General features: G+C 40.9%; 1 protein-coding gene across 1 annotated transcript; it reads right to left on the reverse strand.

The window, feature by feature from the left end:
• Positions 1–6698: 6698 nt before the first annotated feature.
• Positions 6699–19370, reverse strand: LOC139418365 (pannexin-1-like). Its single transcript, XM_071167761.1, has 6 exons — positions 18956–19370; positions 14391–14530; positions 13343–13545; positions 9901–10396; positions 9464–9638; positions 6699–8995 (listed from the first exon to the last, which is right to left on the reverse strand). Exons 1-6 carry the CDS (start codon positions 19134–19136, stop codon positions 8901–8903), a joined length of 1290 nt encoding a protein of 429 aa, XP_071023862.1. The 5' UTR covers positions 19137–19370; the 3' UTR covers positions 6699–8900.
• Positions 19371–20883: the final 1513 nt, after the last annotated feature.

Below are 20883 nucleotides of genomic sequence, written 5' to 3' on the forward strand. Positions count from 1 at the left end.
AGAGAACTGGAAGGAAAGGCGGCCAAATTAGGTGTTAGCTTTGGGGATGATCAGTGAGATATACCTGCTGGAACGGGTGCTACGGGTGGGTGTTGTTATCGTGACCAGTGAACTGAGATTAAGGCGGAGCTTTACCTAGCATAGACTTATTAGCATTGACATACGTTAGCCTACTGTAACCACAGAGTGTGTGTGTGTTAAGGTTGGGCGATTGTGTACATCGCCCGATTGCCCGATCGCCCGATTGCACCCCCTAGCGATCCCAGATAGTCGATCACTATTGGGGGGTTGGGGTCTTTCTCATGGCTACCCATGTATTTCCATGGAAATATAACGTTTATTTGGGAAGTAATAAATATATAGATATTTTTAAAAGCATTCATGATTTGTGTAAATGTAATATACTATACTTACTCTTGTTAAAAATATGAAATTGTATTACATTTGGTGAAGAGCACATTATGACTTGTTTAGGACTCGAAACTCAAAGTTTAGGACTTGATACTTGATGGTCTTGACTTGAGACTTGACTTGGACTTGCCTGTCTTGGCTTGGGACTTAAGTGCTAAGACTTGAGACTTACTTGTGACTTGTAAAACAATGACTTGGTCCCACCTCTGGTATAGGCTATATAGAAATAATTGCACTCAAATTTAAAAAACATTAAACGAAATAATGAGGATTTTTATCTAATGTAGTAGGTGTAGATTACATCTCACATGCCATGTTTCCAAATTTGCACAAGGCTGCATGGGATTTCTCTTATTGTGACTCCGTGCAGCCAACTGCAACGTCTGCTTTATGTATAATGCCAGGAGCTGCTTGTGGATATGATTCCTCCTATTCCTTTTGTAGATTAGTCCTAATCTTGAATTTGTTGAAGGCACAAAGACCCCTGAGTACTAAAAGCGGTGAGGCAAATTCTTTCTGTACCGTTATCTAAAGTGTTCAAAGTTCACAATCATTCACTAATCTTTCAGCTGTTCCTAGGATAGGACATCTGGTATCACAGATCCTGTGATAATTGTGGAATGGCATCATATTGTATTATTTTGCATAATATCAATGACAATAGCAGCAGAAAAACCTGCCAAATTACATTTGGTTGATCTCCTATTTACAATCTCAGCAGTGTACAGTCGTGGCCAAAAGTTTTGAAAATGACACAAATATTAATTTTCACAAAGTCTGCTGCCTCAGTTTGTATGATGGCAATTTGCATATACCCCAAGATGTTATGAAAAGTGATCAGATGAATTGAAATTAATTGCAAAGGCCCTCTTTGCCATGCAAATGAACTGAATCCCCCCAAAAAACATTTCCACTGCATTTCAGCCCTGCCACAAAAGGACCAGCTGACATCATGTCAGTGATTCTCTCGTTAACTCAGGTGTGAGTGTTGACGAGGACAAGGCTGGAGATCACTCTGTCATGCTGATTGAGTTCGAATAACAGACTGGAAGCTTCAAAAGGGTGGTGCTTGGAATCATTGTTCTTCCCCTGTCACCCATGGTTACCTGCAAGGAAACACGTGCCGTCATCATTGCTTTGCACAAAAAGGGCTTCACAGGCAAGGATATTGCTCCCATGAAGATTGCACCTAAATCAACCCTTCATCGGATCATCAAGAACTTCAAGGAGAGCGGTTCATTTGTTGTGAAGAAGGCTTCAGGGCGCTCAAGAAAGTCCAGCAAGCGCCAGGACCGTCTCCTAAAGTTGATTCAGCTGCGGGATCGGGGCACCACCAGTACAGAGCTTGCTCAGGAATGGCAGCAGGCAGGTGTGAGTGCATCTGCACGCACAGTGAGGCGAAGACTTTTGGAGGATGGCCTGGTGTCAAGAAGGGCAGCAAAGAAGCCACTTCTCTCCAGGAAAAACATCAGGGACAGACGGATATTCTGCCAAAGATACAGGGATTGGATTGCTGAGGACTGGGGTAAAGTCATTTCCTCTGATGAATCCTCTTTCCGATTGTTTGGGGCATCCGGAAAAAAGCTTGTCCGGAGAAGACAAGGTGAGTGCTACCATCAGTCCTGTGTCATGCCAACAGTAAAGCATCCTGAGACCATTCATGTGTGGTCTTGCTTCTCAGCCAAGGGAGTGGGCTCACTCACAATTTTGCCTAAGAACACAGACATGAATAAAGAATGGTACCAACACATCCTCCGAGAGCAACTTCTCCCAACCAACCAACAGTTTGGTGACGAACAATGCCTTTTCCAGCATGATGAAGAACCTTGCCATAAGGCAAAAGTGATAACTAAGTGGCTCGGAGAACAAAACATATTTTGGGTCAATGGCCAGGAAACTCCCCAGACCTTAATCCCATTGAGAACTGGTGGTCAATCCTCAATAGGCGGGTGGACAAACAAAAACCCACAAATTCTGACAAACGCCAAGCATTGATTATGCAAGAATGGGCTGCCATCAGTCAGGAGGTGGCCCAGAAGTTAATTGACAGCATGCCAGGGCGGATTGCAGAGGTCTTGAAAAAAAAAGGGGGAACACTGCAAATATTGACTCTTTGCATCAACTTCATGTAATTGTCAATAAAAGCCTTTGACACTTATGAAATGCTTGTAATTATACTTCAGTATTCCATAGTAACATCTGACAAAAATATCTAAAGACACTGAAGCAGCAAACTTTGTGAAAATTAATATTTGTGTCATTCTCAAAACTTTTGGCCACGACTGTATTACATGTAATATGCCTCATAGGAATGGCCACCCAAACTCCAACACCGTTCCACTGCTTTGAGCTGCAGGTGACTAGTCCTCCTCCCTGCTACAATTATCTAATGGGATAATGAAATACATGTCATATATTTAGATTTATTCATGTTATGCTGAAGTCAGTCAATATACAATATTTCACTGTGTGTGTGTGTGTGTGTGTGTGTACTTATGTGATTGGACTATCAAAAAGAACAAATACCTGCAGGAGTCACTGGCCTAGATTTGGTCATGAGTCACTGAAATTCAGATATATTAATTGGAGTCAGATTATAATACCTTCAATTATAATAATTAAGTTTCAAGTAAAGTGAAATGCTTAACTTGCAAACCCTACCCAACCCTACCAATTTTAATAAAATAGGAAATAAGAGAGAAAGCTAAATATAGGGTCAGTGTCAGTAGCAAATGTACAATTTTTACAGGAATACTGGATTATTTGAGTTAGTTGCAGTGCCTTCTGAAATTATTCATACCAATTGATTTATTCGACATTGTGTTTCAGCCTGAATTCAAAATGGATTAAATAAATTTTTCTCTCTCACCGATCTACACACAATATCTCATAATGACACTTTCAAAATATGCTTTTAGAATGTTTTGCTAATTTATTGAAAACTAAATACAGAAATAACTAACTTAAATACAGTGCCAGTCAAAATTTTGGACACACCTACTCATTTCAGGGTTTTTCTTTATTTTTACTATTTTATACATTGTAGAGTAATAGTGAAGACATGAAAACTATGAAATAACACATATGGAATCATGTAGTAACCAAAAAAGTGTTACACAAAGTGTTACTCAAAATATATTTTATATTTTACATTCTTCAATGTAGCCACTCAGCTTTGCACTCTCTTGGCATTCTCACAACCAGCTTCATAAAGAAGTCACCTGGAATGTATTTCAATTAACAGGTGTGCCTTGTTAAAAGTTAATTTGTGGAATTTCTTTCCTTGTTAATGCGTTTGAGCCAATCAGTTCTGTTGCGACCAGTGGCGATTTTAGGATGTAAGTCTTGGTGGGGAAAAAAATATATGATTTTGGAATGCATGCCATAAAAGCCACTACACAACACAACACTAAACAATACATTAATTAAACAAAAAGGGTGACTAACGGTGCCCAAAAACTGTCAGGGCCAACATGAAGCTGCCCCAACATCTTACCACTGCTACACCTGGCCATCAGCAGAGCCTTGTCTGGCAGCGAGACAGTTCAATCAGCCTCATTTACTGCCTTTAAAAAAAACATAGCGTATATGGCTGACTTGCTTAAAAACAAATGTGGTTTCTGAAGACAATTGAGAGAGATGTACAAACTATGGCATAAGGGGACGACAAGCGGATAAGAGGCAATCCGTTATATCAATTAAGACATTAATGAGCGAGCTAGGATGTCATGTTCATCAATATAACTATTTATTTGGCACTTTTGAAATGTACAGTGACAGAATTCAGAACATGGGCCATTCTTACAGTGTTCTCCCTGTACACCAAGTCAGAACCGTAGGATAAATAAAGGGGGCATATTAGCAGACAATGAAAGCTCTTACAATATTTGATGATTACATTTCTCAAAAACAGGTTAAAGGCTACAGTAGAACAGTCAGAACAGTAGTCGAAATTAAGAGGGGTAAATAGACCAAATTAATAGGGTGAGGCACATGGGCTACTAACATCTTACTATACAATATACACTTAGTATTACTTTCTTAGCTACAGTATACATATCTCCCTGGCATATTACATAATTTACGAAGCAGCATACAATACATTTTTGGACTCACATTGTTCATTCTGTGCTCACTTGAACAAGAAGGCGGCGCGGTGGTCCTCCGAGTTAACAGTTGTTTTGAGCGCGGCACAAGTCCTGCTTCATTGACAGCATGGCCAATGTTGAATGTTGATCATTCTAAACTTGGAAAAAAGCCCCTTCATCCCAGATTTGGGACCACACAGCCACTGTCACTGATTCCTTCCAAACCACTCGTTGAATTTGCGATTTCCAACTTGTTGTGTAGTGTTTATGTCCAATGGCCAATGAGCACTGATACGTTTTATCTATAATTTTTTTTCATTATTTATCTTCATATGACACAGATTAAAAAGGATTTGCCAGTAGATTGTCGACTTGATTCATGATGATGACTGCTAGCTATGATTGTGAAAGTATGATATTGATATGATCAGTCCAATCAAAGCTACTGTACATATGATGTGATTTGACGTAATTTATCTGTGGCCAATGACCTTGAGCCTTCTTGGATGGGCACTTTTATGGATGCAGCCGAAGGGCTAAAATGTTCAAGGTCTCCTCTTACACATGGCAGTGATGTAAAGTCCCCATGAGTGATAGAACACTGAGCCAATCACGGCGCAACGCTCCGTATTTTCTACTGTCTTGCCCCACTACCACAGAAAGCACTGAGCTAGGCTGAAACACCTGCATTTTGGAGCTGCCTTACTCAAGAAAACAAAAAAGAGTCCTGTTTGTATGCGGCTTTCAATGATATATATTATTTTTGACATTGTTTGCAAACTGATATGTGACACGTATTAATGCCAAAATAATATGCCAAACAGGCAAGCCCCACCTGCCCTGAATCACAGGTCGCCACTGGTTGTGACAAGGTAGGGGTGGTATACAGAAGATACCCCTATTTGGTAAAAGACCAAGTCCATATCATGGTAAGAAAAGCTCAAATAAGCAAAGAGAAACGACAGTCCATCATTACTTTAAGACATGAAGATCAGTCAGTACAGAACATTTCAAGAACTTTGAGTTTCTTCAAGTGCAGTTGCAGAGTTCAAGTCACAGAGTTCAAGTAACACATCTCAACATCAACTGCTCAGAGGAGACTGTGTGAAACAGGCCTTCATGGTTGAATTGTTACAAAGAAACCACTACTAAAGGACATTGATAATAATAAGAGACTTGCTTGGGCCAAGAAACACGAGCAATGGACATTAGACTGGTGGAAATCTGTCCAAATGTGAGATTTTTGGTTCCAACAGCCGTCTTTGTGAGACGCTGTGTGGGTGAACGGATGATCTCTGCATGTGTGGTTCCCACCGTGACGCATGGAGGAGTTGTGATGGTGTGGGGGTGCTTTGCTGGTGACACTGTCAGTGATTTATTTAGAATTCAAGGCACACTTAACCAGCATGTGTACCACAGCATTCTGCAGCAATACGCCATCCCATCTGGTTTGCGCTTAGTGGGACTATCATTTGTTTTCAACAGGACAATGACCCAACACACCTCCAGGCTGTGTAAAGGCTATTTGACCAAGGAGGAGAGTGAAGGAGTGCTGCATCAGATGACCTGGCCTCCACAATCACCCAACCTTAATTAACCTAATTGAGATGGTTTGGGATGAGTTGGATCGCAGACTGAAGGAAAAGCAGCCAACAAGTGCTCAGCAGATGTGGGAACTCCTTCAAGACTGTTGGAAAAGCATTCCAGGTGAACCTGGTTGAGAGAATGCCAATAGTGTGCAAAGCTGTCATCAAGGCAAAGGGGGGCTACTTTGAAGAATCTCAAATATAAAATATATTTTTGTTACTACATGATTCCACAGTTTTGATGTCTTCACTGTTATTCGACAATGTAGAAAAAGGTATAAATAAACCCCCTTGAATGAGTACTGTAGGTGTGTCCAAACATTTGACTGGTATTGTAGGTTGTAACAAAATGTATTTTTAACCCCAACTTTGATGTTTTGAATACTTCCACTCTATTCATTGTATCTTTAATAACATTTGAAATTGCTTGAGATTCACATGTATTTTCAGTCCATCTGCAGTTTTTTTATTTGCCCAAACACTGTCTTATCATTCCTTATGAATAACTGAACATCCAACCATAAATACCCGTTCGATATGTTGTAGTGCTGTCAGTTTTATGCTTGTGTGGGGTGATTTCATAATTAAAATGAACAACTTGAATCAGACTTCAATAAGCCTCTATTTTTATTTAAAAGAACAAAAACACGTTTAAAACACTTGAATATCCTTTGTCATACAGTACATTACCTATGAAATCAAAAGTGCGTGGTGATGTTACTTCACAAAGAAGTTGGGACAGTCAGTGCATCATTTTGTCTGTGGTATATATAAGACACAAAAATAACAACCAACAGGACCATGTACATTAACATGCAATTGAAATAAATAGCAACTAATATCTAACATCAATCAATGCGAAACTGTATAAAAACAGACTAACAGCGACATCTCATACCCATTTTGAAGGATTGCTTTGAAGTATTGCTAAATAACATTATTAACATAAATACTGCACCATTAGAGTAACAATAGGGACTTTCTCTACAGTCTCTTCCATTCCACATGCACTTTACACACAAACATGCTTTATACTTCAATGCACATTGGCTGAGTTTACACAGGTAGCCCAATTCTGGTCTTTAAACTAATCAGATCTTTTTTTTTGTTGAGACGATGCAATTGCTCAAAAGACCAATTAGTGGGAAAAAAGATCCACATTTGGCTGGCTGTCTAAATGCAGCCTTAGATACTTAGTCCTAGTTTCAATCAGATCACGTGTTAACCGGCGATAGCTGACATAGCTAGTCTTTTTGCGGTGTCGGATGTGGAACTGCATGAGAGCTGTCAAATCAGAACGGATGCTTGTGTATTCATTGTCACGAAGCCACACTAGTCCCACTTACATTAGAAGTTCAGAAGGAGAAAGTGTAGGCTATATAGAATTAATGACACTCAAATTGAAAATCATTAAACTAAATATGCATTTACACAGTGTACAAAACATTAGGAACACCTTCCTAATATTGAGTTGCACCCCCTTTGCCCTCAGAACAGCCTGAATTCATTGGGGCTTGAACACACAAGGTGTTGAAAGTGTCCAACAGGGATGCTGGCCCATGCTGATTCCAATGCTTCCCACAGGTGTTTCATGTTGGCTGGATGTCCTTTGGGTGGTGAACTGTTCTTGTTGAGCGTTAAAAACCCGGCAGCGTTGCAGTTCTTGACACACAAACTGGTGCGTCTGGCACCTACCATACCCCATTCAAAAATCTTAAAAAGCTTAAATATTTTGTCTTTCCCATTCACCCTCAATGGTACAGATACATAATCCAAGTCTCAAGGCTTTAAAGTCCTTCTTTAACCAGTCTCCTCCCCTTCATCTACACTGATTGAAGTAGATTTAACAGGCGACATCAATAAGGGATCATAAGCTTTCACCAGGATTTACCTGGTAAATTATTGTCATGGAAAGAGCAGGTTATCCTAATGTTTAGTACACTTAGTGTATATCAGCCTAATCAAGGTGTAGATTATAACACAGATTCTGGTGTTCGGATTTGTAACAAGCCTGCATGGGATTATTATTAATACAACTCATTGCATCCAATGGCAATGTCCGCGACAGGTAGAATGCTGGGAGACGCTTGCTGATTTGACAACTCCAATGCCGTTACACCTACGACATCGCCTAAAAACAATGAAAGTGCTATGCAGTTGTCGGTTAAGCGGGTTAGCGCAGAACTGATTGAATCTAGCCCTGAGACGTATTGAGTTACTCAGATCCCCGAAGAATAAAATCATCTGCTATTCCTTATAAAATAAAAGGTTCAATATAAATACGTTACCACTTAGGTACCGAGGCTGAAGTATGCTGGTTAAAATGAGGGCAAGGCTTTGTTTATGTCGCTAGCAATATTAGATAACTAATCACAGCTTTTTTATTAAATAATGACGCAGTCTGACAAACACCTTGTATCTCTGACAGTAAACACAGAAAGAGAGCATCTCTATGGGGAAACTGTGGACCACAGTTCTATAAACAACTTTTGTTTAAATTCCAGAGAATAAATTAGTAGCGGCTTGATCGATCCTGATAAGAATAAAAGGTACAATTTTATTGTACTAAGGTAGGTACGGTAACATAGCAACACAGCACTTAAAAAAATAAAAAATAAACAAGCTATTGATCAGCATGTAGCCTAGTGGTTAGGGCCAGTAACCGAAAGGTCGCTGGTTACAATCTCCAAGCCGACTATGTGAAATATCTGTTGACATGCCCTTGCGCAAGGCACTTAACTCTAATTGCTTCTGTAAGTCACTCTGGAGAAGAACGTCTGCTAAATGACAAAAGATAAAGGCCCTAGTTCACACTTCAGATCACTCTCTGACGTACATCTTTCCCACCACAGCAGGTCTTGTCCTTGTTGTCTTTCTTCAGCCCGTCGTCCAGCCACAATGTAGAAACATCTGAAAGGAATCAAAAAGATCAGACTGAACATCTCAATCTGGCCTATGGTGTGAGGAAGATGACCATACCCGAAAGAGAGCGACTGTCCAGTTGGGCTGGTCTGTGACTCACTGACACCTTTCCCAGTCAGAAGAACAAGGCAACCTCAGAGTGTTACACACAACTGGGAACTTTATTTACAGAGGACATATGAGATGGATGTGGTTCTATCCACACACTCTTGTCCACTTGGAGAGAGACTGAAGAGGCTCTGACCTGATCAGGCAGAAGACCTGTCCTGTCCCCTAGTAGTAGAGGTCACTGGGAGTTTGGGGAGACAGTTTATGATCCCCATAGTCTCTCCGGCACCGTCAGATGGGTGGAGTGAACTGCATGAAGTTATAAAACTCACAGGCAGGGGAATATATAATAAAACCAATCATTTTGTGAACCAATAACCTAGTCTACCCACCCACCCACTCACACACCTCTCAGCTCAGAAGAGCTTGTGTCCTCCTCTCCAGACTTGGTGCAGTCTTTGCTGTCCTTGTGTGAAGTGGATCTTTTCCCATCCACCACATCTGTCTTCACCTGGCCCAGAGTCTGCAGCAGACACATAGTGTCAAAGGCCTCACCGCCTCCTTCCCTCAGCAGCTCCAGCACCTGTAGCAATACACTTCACATAAATAGACATGCCGATACTTCAATGTAACACCAGACATAATGTCTCTCTGGGATAACATAATTCCAAGCAGATTTTCCCAAGTGGACACTACCCAAAGTTGTCCATTGTGGTTACAATGACTCAATTAGTTGGAGCACAACGCTTGTAAGTTATTACTTAAAAACCTAAAATGGGCAACATATGGTCTTGATAGACCACCGGCCTATCATAAGACTAAACATGTATTGTGTTGTTACCCACCTGCAGACACTTATAGGACTTCAGCTCACTGAGGTTCTCCTCCAGGAAGAGCAGGTACACGCTGAGGTCGTTGTAGAAGGGTGTGTCCAGGTCCAGAGCCCCGAAGGCCGGCAGCATCTCGTAGGGCCGGAGGAAGCGGGAGCTCTGTCTGGCCGGGCCCAGGGCAGCGTACACCAGCAGGGGAGCCAGCAGGATGTACACCCCCAGGTTGATGTAGCTTAGCAGCCTGAACACCCCCACCGCCACCAGCTTACACTGCACCGGCACCGCACTGTTGTTCCTCAGCACCCCTGTCCGCACGTCACAGGCAAACTCATCGGTGATGGAGGCTAGGCGAATGTAGTAGCCCAGGTAGAGGCAGGCTAGCAGCAGGGTGAGCAGGGTTAACAGCCGACACGCCAGGTACTTCACCACCAGCCAGCGGGAGAAACGCTTGGTCTTCAGATACTGCTCCACCAGAGGGTATTTAAAGCAGCCTTCGGTCAGGTCCAGGGCACTGCCATCACACAGGGAGATTAGGTGGGGCTGATGCAGTTGTGTCAATTTTGAATATTTTTATTCTCCAAGCAGACACACATCAACTTCATTTTTGCGTGTTTGTACGTATGTGTACAGAAAAATAAAGAAAGAGTCAACTTCAAGTGAGTGCTGGATCATTTTTAAATCATTGCACTATGCACTATTGCACTTTTAAGAACTGTTTATTGAAGAAAATAAATGTGCATATTCTGCCACTGCCCATTACTGATCTGATAAACAGCTCTGCCTATAATCACAGTTTAGACAGATACACACTACACTGTATTTGACTGCTGACCCCAGCCAGGCTTAGTCTACAGCAGTGCGAAGTCAAACAATTAAAAAAAAAACCCTAATTAGTCCATTCGTCACTACCTGTGCTTCTAGCTAATAAGGTTTCACTCTTCCTCTGCCTCTCAATGAAAATAGAGCATTTGATCTCATCTTCTATTCCCATGTACCAGTGTTTTCTGTGTGATTATATAGCGAGAGTTCCCGTTCTGGTATTGGCACGTGTACTCTGGCCAACAGCTGGGCAAAAACAGTACGGGTATAGCCCACATGAGATTATTATGGACAAAAGAGTGAGATTGTTTATTTGTCAAATGGCAGTCAAGCATAGATGATCATGTCACCAGAATAAGACCCTCGATATTTATTGGAAAGGAGCATCAAGCTCATCACCTTGCACTTTCACCATCCTGTGAAGTTCATCATTAATTTAATCTGTAGCCTAATAAACTGCATGCTTTTCCGACAAGTCGTAGTGGGAGGACCACACAACATGTGTTTATTAGGCTACATGTGTTTATTTTGTTTAGTTGACATTTGGTAATTTTTCAGACAAATTTCCTGTTTCCATCAGGCCTGTTATGACATTTTGTATCTGACATGTACTCGCATAAAAAGGTTGGATGGAAACCTGGTTACTGAAATGAACTCATTGTCCTCTCATGGCACTACACTCTATAGATGGTGAACCTGCGGCTTCTCCCCCATTAGTTTCATTAATAGTATGGCTTCGTGTAGAAACAGCAGAAAAACACAGCATGGCCTCCTTTTGCTGCTCTAACTAGATCAACCCGTTTGACTGCATAGTTAGTGGGCTAGACTAAGCAAATTAAAATTCATTTTATCTCTCTAGATTCCATTATTTGTCATTCTGTACCAGCCGTTATTACTAAACATCTTATAGTCTAACCCTTATTTACTTTTTTGTTCTTTTCCCACTATGATTTTTTCTGGTAAACTCTGCACCTGATGCAAACTAGAGGTCGATCGATTATGATTTTTCAACGGCGATACCAATACCGATTATTGGAGGACCAAAAAAAGCTGATACTGATTATTGGAGGACCAAAAAAAGCCGATATTGATTATTGGAGGACCAAAAAAAGCCGATACTGATTATTGGAGGACCAAAAAAAGCCGATACTGATTATTGGAGGACCAAAAAAAGCCGATATTGATTATTGGAGGACCAAAAAAAGCCGATACCGATTAATCGCCCGACATATAATAATGACAATTACAACAATACTGAATGAACACTTTTATTTTAACTTAATATAATACATCAATAAAATCAATTTAGTCTCAAATAAAAATGAAACGTTCAATTTGGTTTAAATAATACAAAAACACAGTGTTGGAGAAGAAAGTAAAAGTGCAAAAATGGCAGAACATGAGAACATATGAAAGCTGATGTTTCCTTTTAACATGAGTCTTCAATATTCCCAGTTAAGAAGTTTTAGGTTGTAGTTATAGGAATTATAGGACTATTTCTCTCTATACCATTTGTATTTCATATACCTTTGACTATTGGATGTTCTTATAGGCACTATAGTATTGCCAGCCTAATCTCAGGAGTTGATAGGCATGAAGTTATAAACAGCGCTGTGCTTCAAGTATTGCGAAGAGCTGCTGGCAAAAGCAGGAAAGTGCTATTTGAATGAATGCTTACGAGCCTGCTGCTGCCTACCACCGCTCAGTCAGACTGCTCTATCAAATCCTAGACTTAATTATAATATAATAAACACACAGAAATACAAGCCTTAGGTCATTAATATGATCAAATCTGGAAGCTATCATTTCGAAAACAAAAAGTTTATTCTTTCAGTGAAATACGGAACCGTTCCGTATTTTATCAAACGGGTGGCATCCATAAGTCTAAATATTGCTGTTACATTACACAACCTTCAATGTTATGTTATAATTATGTCAAATTCTGGCAAATTAATTACGGTCTTTGTTAGGAAGAAATGGTCTTCACACAGTTCGCAACTAGCCAGGTGGCCCAAACTGCTGCATACCCTGACTCTGCTTGCACTGAACCCAAGAGAAGTGACACATTTTCCCTAGTTAATATTGCCTGCTAACATGAATTTATTTTAACTAAATATGCAGGTTTAAAAAAAGATACACTTGTGTATTGATTTTAAGAAAGGCATTGATGTTTATGGTTAGGTACATTGGTGCAACGACAGGGCTTTTTCACAAATGCACTTTGTTAAATCATCCACCTTTTGGCGAAGTAGGCTGTGATTCAATGATAAATTAACAGGCACAGCATTGATTATATGCAACAGGACACACTAGTTAAACTAGTAATATCATCAACCATGTGTAGTTAACTAGTGATTATGTTAAGATTGATTGTTTTTTATAAGATAAGTTTAATGCTAGCTAGCAACTTACCTTGGCTCCTTGCTGTACTTGCGTAACAGGTGGTCAGCCTGCCACACAGTTTCCTTGTGGATTGCAATGTAATCGGCCATAATCTGAATCGGTCGATGTCTAATGCAAACGCTTAGTAAATTTGGACACTAGGAGTCTTTGAGCTCAGGTGGAAGAGACACATAAATAATGTAAAGAAGACAAGTCATCTAAAGTGGAAGTGAATAAGGCCCTTCGTAGTGTTTACCTGGGGGGGTCGTCAGAGACATCTTTGGTGTCTATAGATGAGGCCAGGCTCTTGGCCAGTCTGATGGCTCGGTTATAGGAGCGGTCCAGCTCCTCCATGATGAAGTTGAGGTCAGAGGAGAGGTGTGGGGCGGCAGTGAAGCGCCAGAACAGAGCAGGGATGTACATGAGGATTGCCACCAACAGAAGGATGTAAGGGAAGAACTGGAGGAGGTCAGAGGAATAAAAGAGGGTGAGAGAGGGAAGACAAAAGCAAGAATTGCATGACAGAGAAATAAGGACCAGGAAGATACAGAACATTGGTGTGCCCCACATTGGTATGACACATAGAAGTTCATTGTGGTGACACAATGGGAGCTTCCTTGTGACAGACCAAGTAAACCATTTGCATGTCCGCAGGAAGATGTTTCGAGGTGGGGGTGCTTTCATTTTGTCGACGGGGGGATTTTGGGGGGGGATTTATAAGCACCCCTACTTCCCGCGGCTATGCTAATACACCTGGACCTATGTCGATATCATCCACCCCGTCAAGAAATAGTATCTCTCCCAGTCGTCTGAGAAGAGGCTGCATAGTTATAATTGTAAAGGGATTTCATGTAGTTGAAGAGGTTGACTACTCTGACAGTCTGGTCTGATTTAAAGTATGGCTTACTCCTGAGAGCTCCAAAAGGGGATCTCAATCATAAATATGCCAAATGTGATGCTGCGCCGTGATTGCCAATGAGGAGTGTTATTCCCCAACTCCCCACGCAGCCATAACTGTTTGAGCCACATTAACAGATCAATCTCTCACACTGACTGGAGCTGTCCTCTGGCCACTGACCGGAGCTGCCCTCTGGCCACTGACCGGAGCTGCCCTCTGGCCACTGACCGGAGCTGCCCTCTGGCCACTGACCGGAGCTGCCCTCTGGCCACTGACGGAGCTGCCCTCTGGCCACTGACCGGAGCTGCCCTCTGGCCACTGACCGGAGCTGCCCTCTGGCCACTGACCGGAGCTGCCCTCTGGCCACTGACTGGAACTTCCCTCTTTGCTAACTGAGGGCTTGTACCTTGTGCAGCCATAGGGGGGCACCCTCGACGCCATCAACGCTGAGTTGCTGCTCCTGCACCGCCGCCCAACAGAAGGAGTCAACATAGGCTGCCTGTCGCCATGAGAAGTTGGTAGGGGCAAAACAGCTGATCTGGGTACCTGCATTCAGCCAAAGGGATTGGACAGGGTCAGAATGGGCCAGCCCAGAGTCGAAAGACTAGTAAGTGTACACAGACTAATGATCTTATTTTGAGTGAAGACAGGAAATAGGACCAGTGTGGGCTCCAGCTGTTATGTACTCCCAGTTTCCAATGGACATTGAGTTTGTGAGTAACTGTCCCCTCCAGTTATTGATGTGGTTGTCCCGTAGTGTATGGCATAAAAAATATGTATATTTGTGATTTCACTGTTATTTGCTTGATGTGTAACCTTTATATAACAACTGAAATTTTAAAATTATTAGTAATAATAGGCTATCTATGTTATTACACGTTTGAACTCCACATCCACAACACAATTCAATTTGGTGAAACATATTGCCTGGATGGCCTATGGGAAGCACAGTCAGTCACTGCCACCCAAGTTCCATTGACCTCTGCCCAAACTGTCATGTAACATAGTCTGCAGGGGAATAGATTAAAAAGCAGGGACTCTTTACAGTGCTGATCCCACAGAATTAAACTGAACATATAGACTGAGTGTACAAAACACTAGAAACACCTACAAGGTGTGGAAAGTGTTCCACAGGGACGCTGGCCCACGTTGACTCCAATGCTTCCAACAGCTGTGTCAAGTTGGCTGGATGTCCTTTGGGTGGTGGACCATTCTTGATACACACAGGAAACTTGAGCGTGAAAAACCCACCAAGGCTTCAGTTCTTGACACTCAAACTGGTGTGCCTGGCACCTCCTACCATACCTAGTTCAAAGGCACTTAAATATTTTGTCTTGCCCATTCACCCTCTGAATGGCACACACACAATCCAATGTTAATTGTCTTAAGGCTTAAAAATCCTTCTTTAACCCATCTCCTCCCTTCATCTACACTGACTGAAGTGGCTTTAACAGGTGACATCAATAAGGGATCATAGCTTTCACCTGGTCAGTCTGTCATGGAAAGAGCAGGTGGTCCTAATGTTTTATACATGGCTATACCCACACTGCCATGTGAGAATTATGATTCAGCATTAGGCTAAACTTATCTCTGTGGCGGAGATCTTTGTGGGCTATACTCGGCCTTGTCTCAGGATGGTAAATTGGTGGTTGAAGATATCCCTCTATTGGTGTGGGGGCTGTGCTTTGGCAAAGTGGGTGGGGTTAAAACCTGCCTGTTTGGCCCTGTCCGGCGGTATCGTTGGATGGGGCCCCAGTGTCTCCCAACCCCTCTTGTCTCAGCCTCCAGTATTTATACTGCAGTAGTTTACGTGTCGGGGGGCTAGGGTCAGTCTGTTATATCTGGAGTATTTCTCCTGTATTATCCGGAGTCCTGTGTGAATTTAAGTATGCTCTCTCTAATTCTTTCTTTCTCTCTCTCTCTCTGAGAGGAGCTGAGCCCTAGGACCATGCCTCAGGACTAGCTGGCCTGATGACTCCTTACTGTCCCCAGTCCACCTGGCCGTGCTGCTGCTCCAGTTTCAACTGTTCTGCCTGCGGCTATGGAACCCTGATCTGTTCACCGGACGTGCTACCTGTCCCAGACCTGCTGTTTTCAACCCTCCAGAGACAGCAGGAGCGGTAGAGATACTCTGAATGATTGGCTATGAAAAGCCAACTGCCATTTACTCCTGAGGTGCTGACCTGTTGCACCCTTGACAACCACTGTGATTATTATTATTCGACCCTACTGGTCATCTATGAACATTTGAACATCTTGGCCATGTTCTGTTATAATCTCCACCCGGCACAGCCAGAAGAGGACTGGCCACCCCTCATAGCTTGGTTCCTCTCTAGGTTTCTTCCTAGGTTCTGGCCTTTCTATTGAGTATTTCCTAGCCACCGTGCTTCTACACCTGCATTGCTTGCTGTTTGGGGTTTTAGGCTGGGTTTCTGTACAGCACTTTGAGATATCAGCTGATGTAAGAAGGGCTTTATAAATACATTTGAAATTCTTTTACCACGTGATTTTATGAATCAAATTATCTTTCTGCCACAAACCTGTTTCATTACCAATGCTACCTCTATTCAGTCAATATTCCATATGAATACATTTTAAAGATAAAATATAACAGCCGAGGGGTGTGGATTATGTGAGATTGTGGAGCAGTGTTGCCATGTTCGTTGTTTTTGTACAAATTGGGCTAACTTTGAAAACGATGTCTCAGGTGAAAATGTATTGGTCGCGGGTTGCACGATTTTGGTCTACTTTTAAGTTGCACCATGGCCGTCATGGCATTTCTCTTAAAAACATTTCACTGTGACCTGGTGCTGACTGTCTGGCAGTGCAGCAGGCTGTTGCTGAGTGACTGAGTGGTGTGCCACTTATGTAACCTACCTGACAAACCAATTGAATATATAGCCTATAAACGTCAGTTTATTGTTGTTGTAGACTTGTGTTATTATGCAATTATTAATGGACATGTTTAGTTAATTAAATTGGAAATTATCAAAACTCTATCGCAATTGCCAATCAGATGTTATAATGGATTAGATTGATGTAACAGTGGTCAGATTAGGCTACAGGTAAAACAAATTCAAAAAAGAATAAACACTGGCTGTTGTTGACAAGCATATTCAGTTCATATACATATTATTCATATTTAATTCAGTGATTGAAATGATGACCCCATCCTCAGTAGCCTATTCCAGCAGGCTATTGGGAAACACTTACCTCGAAATCACCTCACTATTAATGTTGAATAATTTAGTCTGTTAATTTGAACTAAGCAAGCTGCTAAATTGTTCCGCTTACATCTTGCATCTTACATCTTGCATCTTGCTTAGGCTAATGTAAACTATCTGAAATTAGATGTAGGCCTATAGGATACCTGCCTTTATGCAAGCAAACCATGGCAAAATTGAATGACAATCATAAACCAGATTTTAGTCTGTAGTCTATGCCTATTGAAATGACAAGTCAATCTCGCAAATGGGCCATTTATAATGGTTTGTAGTCTCAACATCTGGCACATAATAATAGCACAATTGCCAGAAAATAACCTAGCATTAGTGTTTTTATACTCAGAGATTGAGATCCTCTGTCCAACTTTCATCACTCATACTCTCCTGTTGGATGTATCTATAGTTATGCACATGTGCAATGGGGATTTATTTATTATTATTTATTTACAATTGGTTCAAGCCCTGAATTTTGATTGGATGAAAGCGGTGGTATATCAGACCATATACCACGGGTATAATAAAATATTACTTTTTACTGTTCTAATTACGTTGCTGCCCAGTTTATAATATCAATAAGGCACACTTGGGGTTTGGGTAAATGGCCAATATGCGTGCGGCGGCAGGTAGCCTAGTGGTTAGAGCATTGGGCCTGTAACCGAAAGGTTGCTAGATCGAATCCATGAGCTGACACTGTAAAAATCTGTCATTCTGCCCACTGATTCTAGAACCCACTGATTCTAGGCTGTTATTGTAAATAAGAATTTGTTCTTAACTGACTTGCCTAGTTAAATGAAGGTAAAAATAAAAAATATGCCGTTGTGTCATGCTTAAGAACAGCCCTTAGCCGTGGTATATTGGCTTGGTATATTGCTTATCATAGCAGTTAAATGTGTTAAATGAAAATGATCTGACGAGAGTAATAAGGGCTTGCCACATATTCAAATGTATTTATTATGCCACGCTTGCAAAAATTATTACTTTTGAGGAAACCCAAGTTACTATCATATTCCGGAAAAAAATTGGCTCAATAACGTTATGGAAAAGGGATTTATTGTATAAATAACCCTCTTGCTGTGAAAAAAATGGGTCTAGTTTTCGGGCATTTCAGGTTTTCAGTGGTCAATGAGCTATACATTTAACTTGACCTGGCAACCCTGTTGTGGAGTCATTTTAAGATCTAAAATGTAACGGGTTCTTCACCGGGCAGGCGGCGCTGTGGGCCTAATCTCGAACTCAAGACAATACAAGAAGGCTACAATGTTACTACAACTGCATATTGAGAGACAAGCAACTCAGTTTTTCTAATAAATTAAGAATTCTGAAATACATGGCAGGATATTCCGGGGCGAAACAAATGCAATTAGCCTGTTTCCCGTTGACAGACGGCGGTATGAATTGCAGATATGGGGTCTATGGAGCAGACAAAGAACGACCCAGGGATTTAAACATGTTTACGAGTTTATCTAATGAGAATCAAAAAAATGCATTCGTTTTAGACGAACTAAAACAATTGAAGTAGGTTTTTATTCAGTGTTTGACTGCAGAGGTCTGCTCAAACCAAAAACAGAAAGCCAGAGTTTGTGCGTCGAAAGAAACCGATAATCTGCTCTGTTGTTACTGCTCAATTCAATTGGCTAGAGATAATACTATTTTATCAGTTTCTGTTTGACCCGGACACTTTTATTCGATATATTTGAACATGTTAGTTTAGTTTTAGTTCTGATAGTCTATCAGTTATTCAACTCACCTACTGACACCTCTTGGGCAAACGCGAGGGAGATGAGTAACAAAGGGAGACCAACCGCGATGAAAGTGACTATTTTGTCTACCGCAAGCTCCAGACGCACCCCTTTGTACTTCGACTCTGTTGGATCCTTCAATAAAAAATCGGAGAAAACGTATTCTGTTGCAACGTGTGCAATTGCCATTGTTCAATGTGAAATATTCGGTATAACAAATTAAAAGTGAATAGTTATCCAGTTAATACAATTGATCTATTATCTAAAAAACAAGCCGCGCGTTGTCCAAGATTTTAGTCACATTATTTTCTATATTGATCTCGACAAATTAAGTTAACACACATGTTACTTAGCCGAAAGTGCATGCAATAACGCCTGACTCATTAACTGTGTTCGAATACGCATACTAATCGTATTATTTGTGACGTAAATTGAGTATGTAGTATGCTTATTGGCCAAAGTATGGACAGAGTTAGTATACCAAAAGTTCCCGGATGTCGTACTACATTCGCGAAAATACGAAGTATCAAAGCAGAGCTCCTTTTGTAATGACCACCCAGAAATAGTGTTGCATCTTTTTGGGCATTGTATTCATGTAAGAAAACTGTTGCAAGACATCAGTAGATTTATAATTGAACACATTTATGAAGATTTTACACTATTGTGAAGAGATGTACTGCTTGGATTTTTTTTAAACATACGATAGAATTAAGCTGAATAATTTTAATGTAATTCATTTCATTATTCTTTTGACTAAATTTCATATACACAAATGTAAATTTACAAACAAAAAAACACGTTTTCTTACCCTACAAAAAGAAATTGAACTGTATTTTAAGACAATTAAATACTCTACTAACAAAAAATGATAAGTGTATGTATGTCCCTTAAGGTCCTTGTGAAATTGTAATGTGATATTGTACCCCCTAGCTCGATTGTCCATTGTATATAATATATATATACTTGTGTTCCCTCATGTACTTTCAGTATTGAGTTGTTGTTAATAAAATAAAATAAAAAGTTCAAAAATGTAAAAAAAATAAAATAAATACAAGCAGTGGACACTATTTCCGTGCTTTTTGGGCCCATAATGCAAATCTTCCTAAATGGGCGTGGCTTCACAAGGTTTTCAGATTTGAAGAGAATGGCGGAAATATGCAGCGAAATCCGACTACAACTAATTATGACACAGGTTAAGAAAATGTTGAGCTATGTAAGAAATTAATAACTTTTTTAATAAATTATGCTACACCTTATGTTGGCTGACAATGTGTTGCCTACGCTATCCGTAAGAACTGCATAGCATATAATTACAGCAGTAGTATGTTAGCTAACGTAACCTCCTTAGTTGGCTACTAATAAATCGAACTTGCCAGTAGATAGCATATTGTTAATATATCTAAATATCTAACTACCCAACGTTTATTGACTTGATTATTCACGTCATTCTTAGTTAAGTGGTATAGTGGTGCATTCTCAATGGACATAAATTCGCACTGGCTATCTACTCCGATTTCAGAGCATACTCGTCTGTGTGCCACACAGCGCAGAATAACGGATGCATTTATGAACGATCAACACCCATTGAATATATTAACTAGGCATATGACCGGTGTCAGTAAATGTCGGAAAAAAAACATAATTAAATTGTTGCCAGCAGCACAGTTACAGTCACCAACCCTCTGGATAACATGAAAACAGCCTAACCAGCTCTGCTCGGGCGAATATAATGGTCAGAGTGAGATGTTCTCTCATCTGTGTCTGAAGTAGATAGCCAATGAGCTTGTGTGCTTGACTGCCATTGTGATGTACAGAATGCTCGGATCAGCCAGTGTGGGCAACCCTCAGAATTTAGAATGGACAATATGACACCGCTCTGAACATATGAGCGTACTCTGGCACTCCAGATTAAATTTACGAACACACCCGAAGTCAT

Source organism: Oncorhynchus clarkii, chromosome 10 (assembly GCF_045791955.1).
Source record: "Oncorhynchus clarkii lewisi isolate Uvic-CL-2024 chromosome 10, UVic_Ocla_1.0, whole genome shotgun sequence".
In the NCBI taxonomy this organism is placed as follows: Eukaryota; Metazoa; Chordata; class Actinopteri; order Salmoniformes; family Salmonidae; genus Oncorhynchus; species Oncorhynchus clarkii.

Coding starts and splice junctions, on each gene's coding strand:
- LOC139418365 (XM_071167761.1), bottom strand. CDS start 19,136: ATGGCAATTGCACACGTTGCAACAGAATACGTTTTCTCCGATTTTTTA. Junction 14,531..18,955: donor TGCCCAAGAGGTGTCAGTAG/GTGAGTTGAATA, acceptor GGCTGAATGCAG/GTACCCAGATCAGCTGTTTT. Junction 8,996..9,463: donor AAGCTCTTCTGAGCTGAGAG/GTGTGTGAGTGG, acceptor GATTCCTTTCAG/ATGTTTCTACATTGTGGCTG.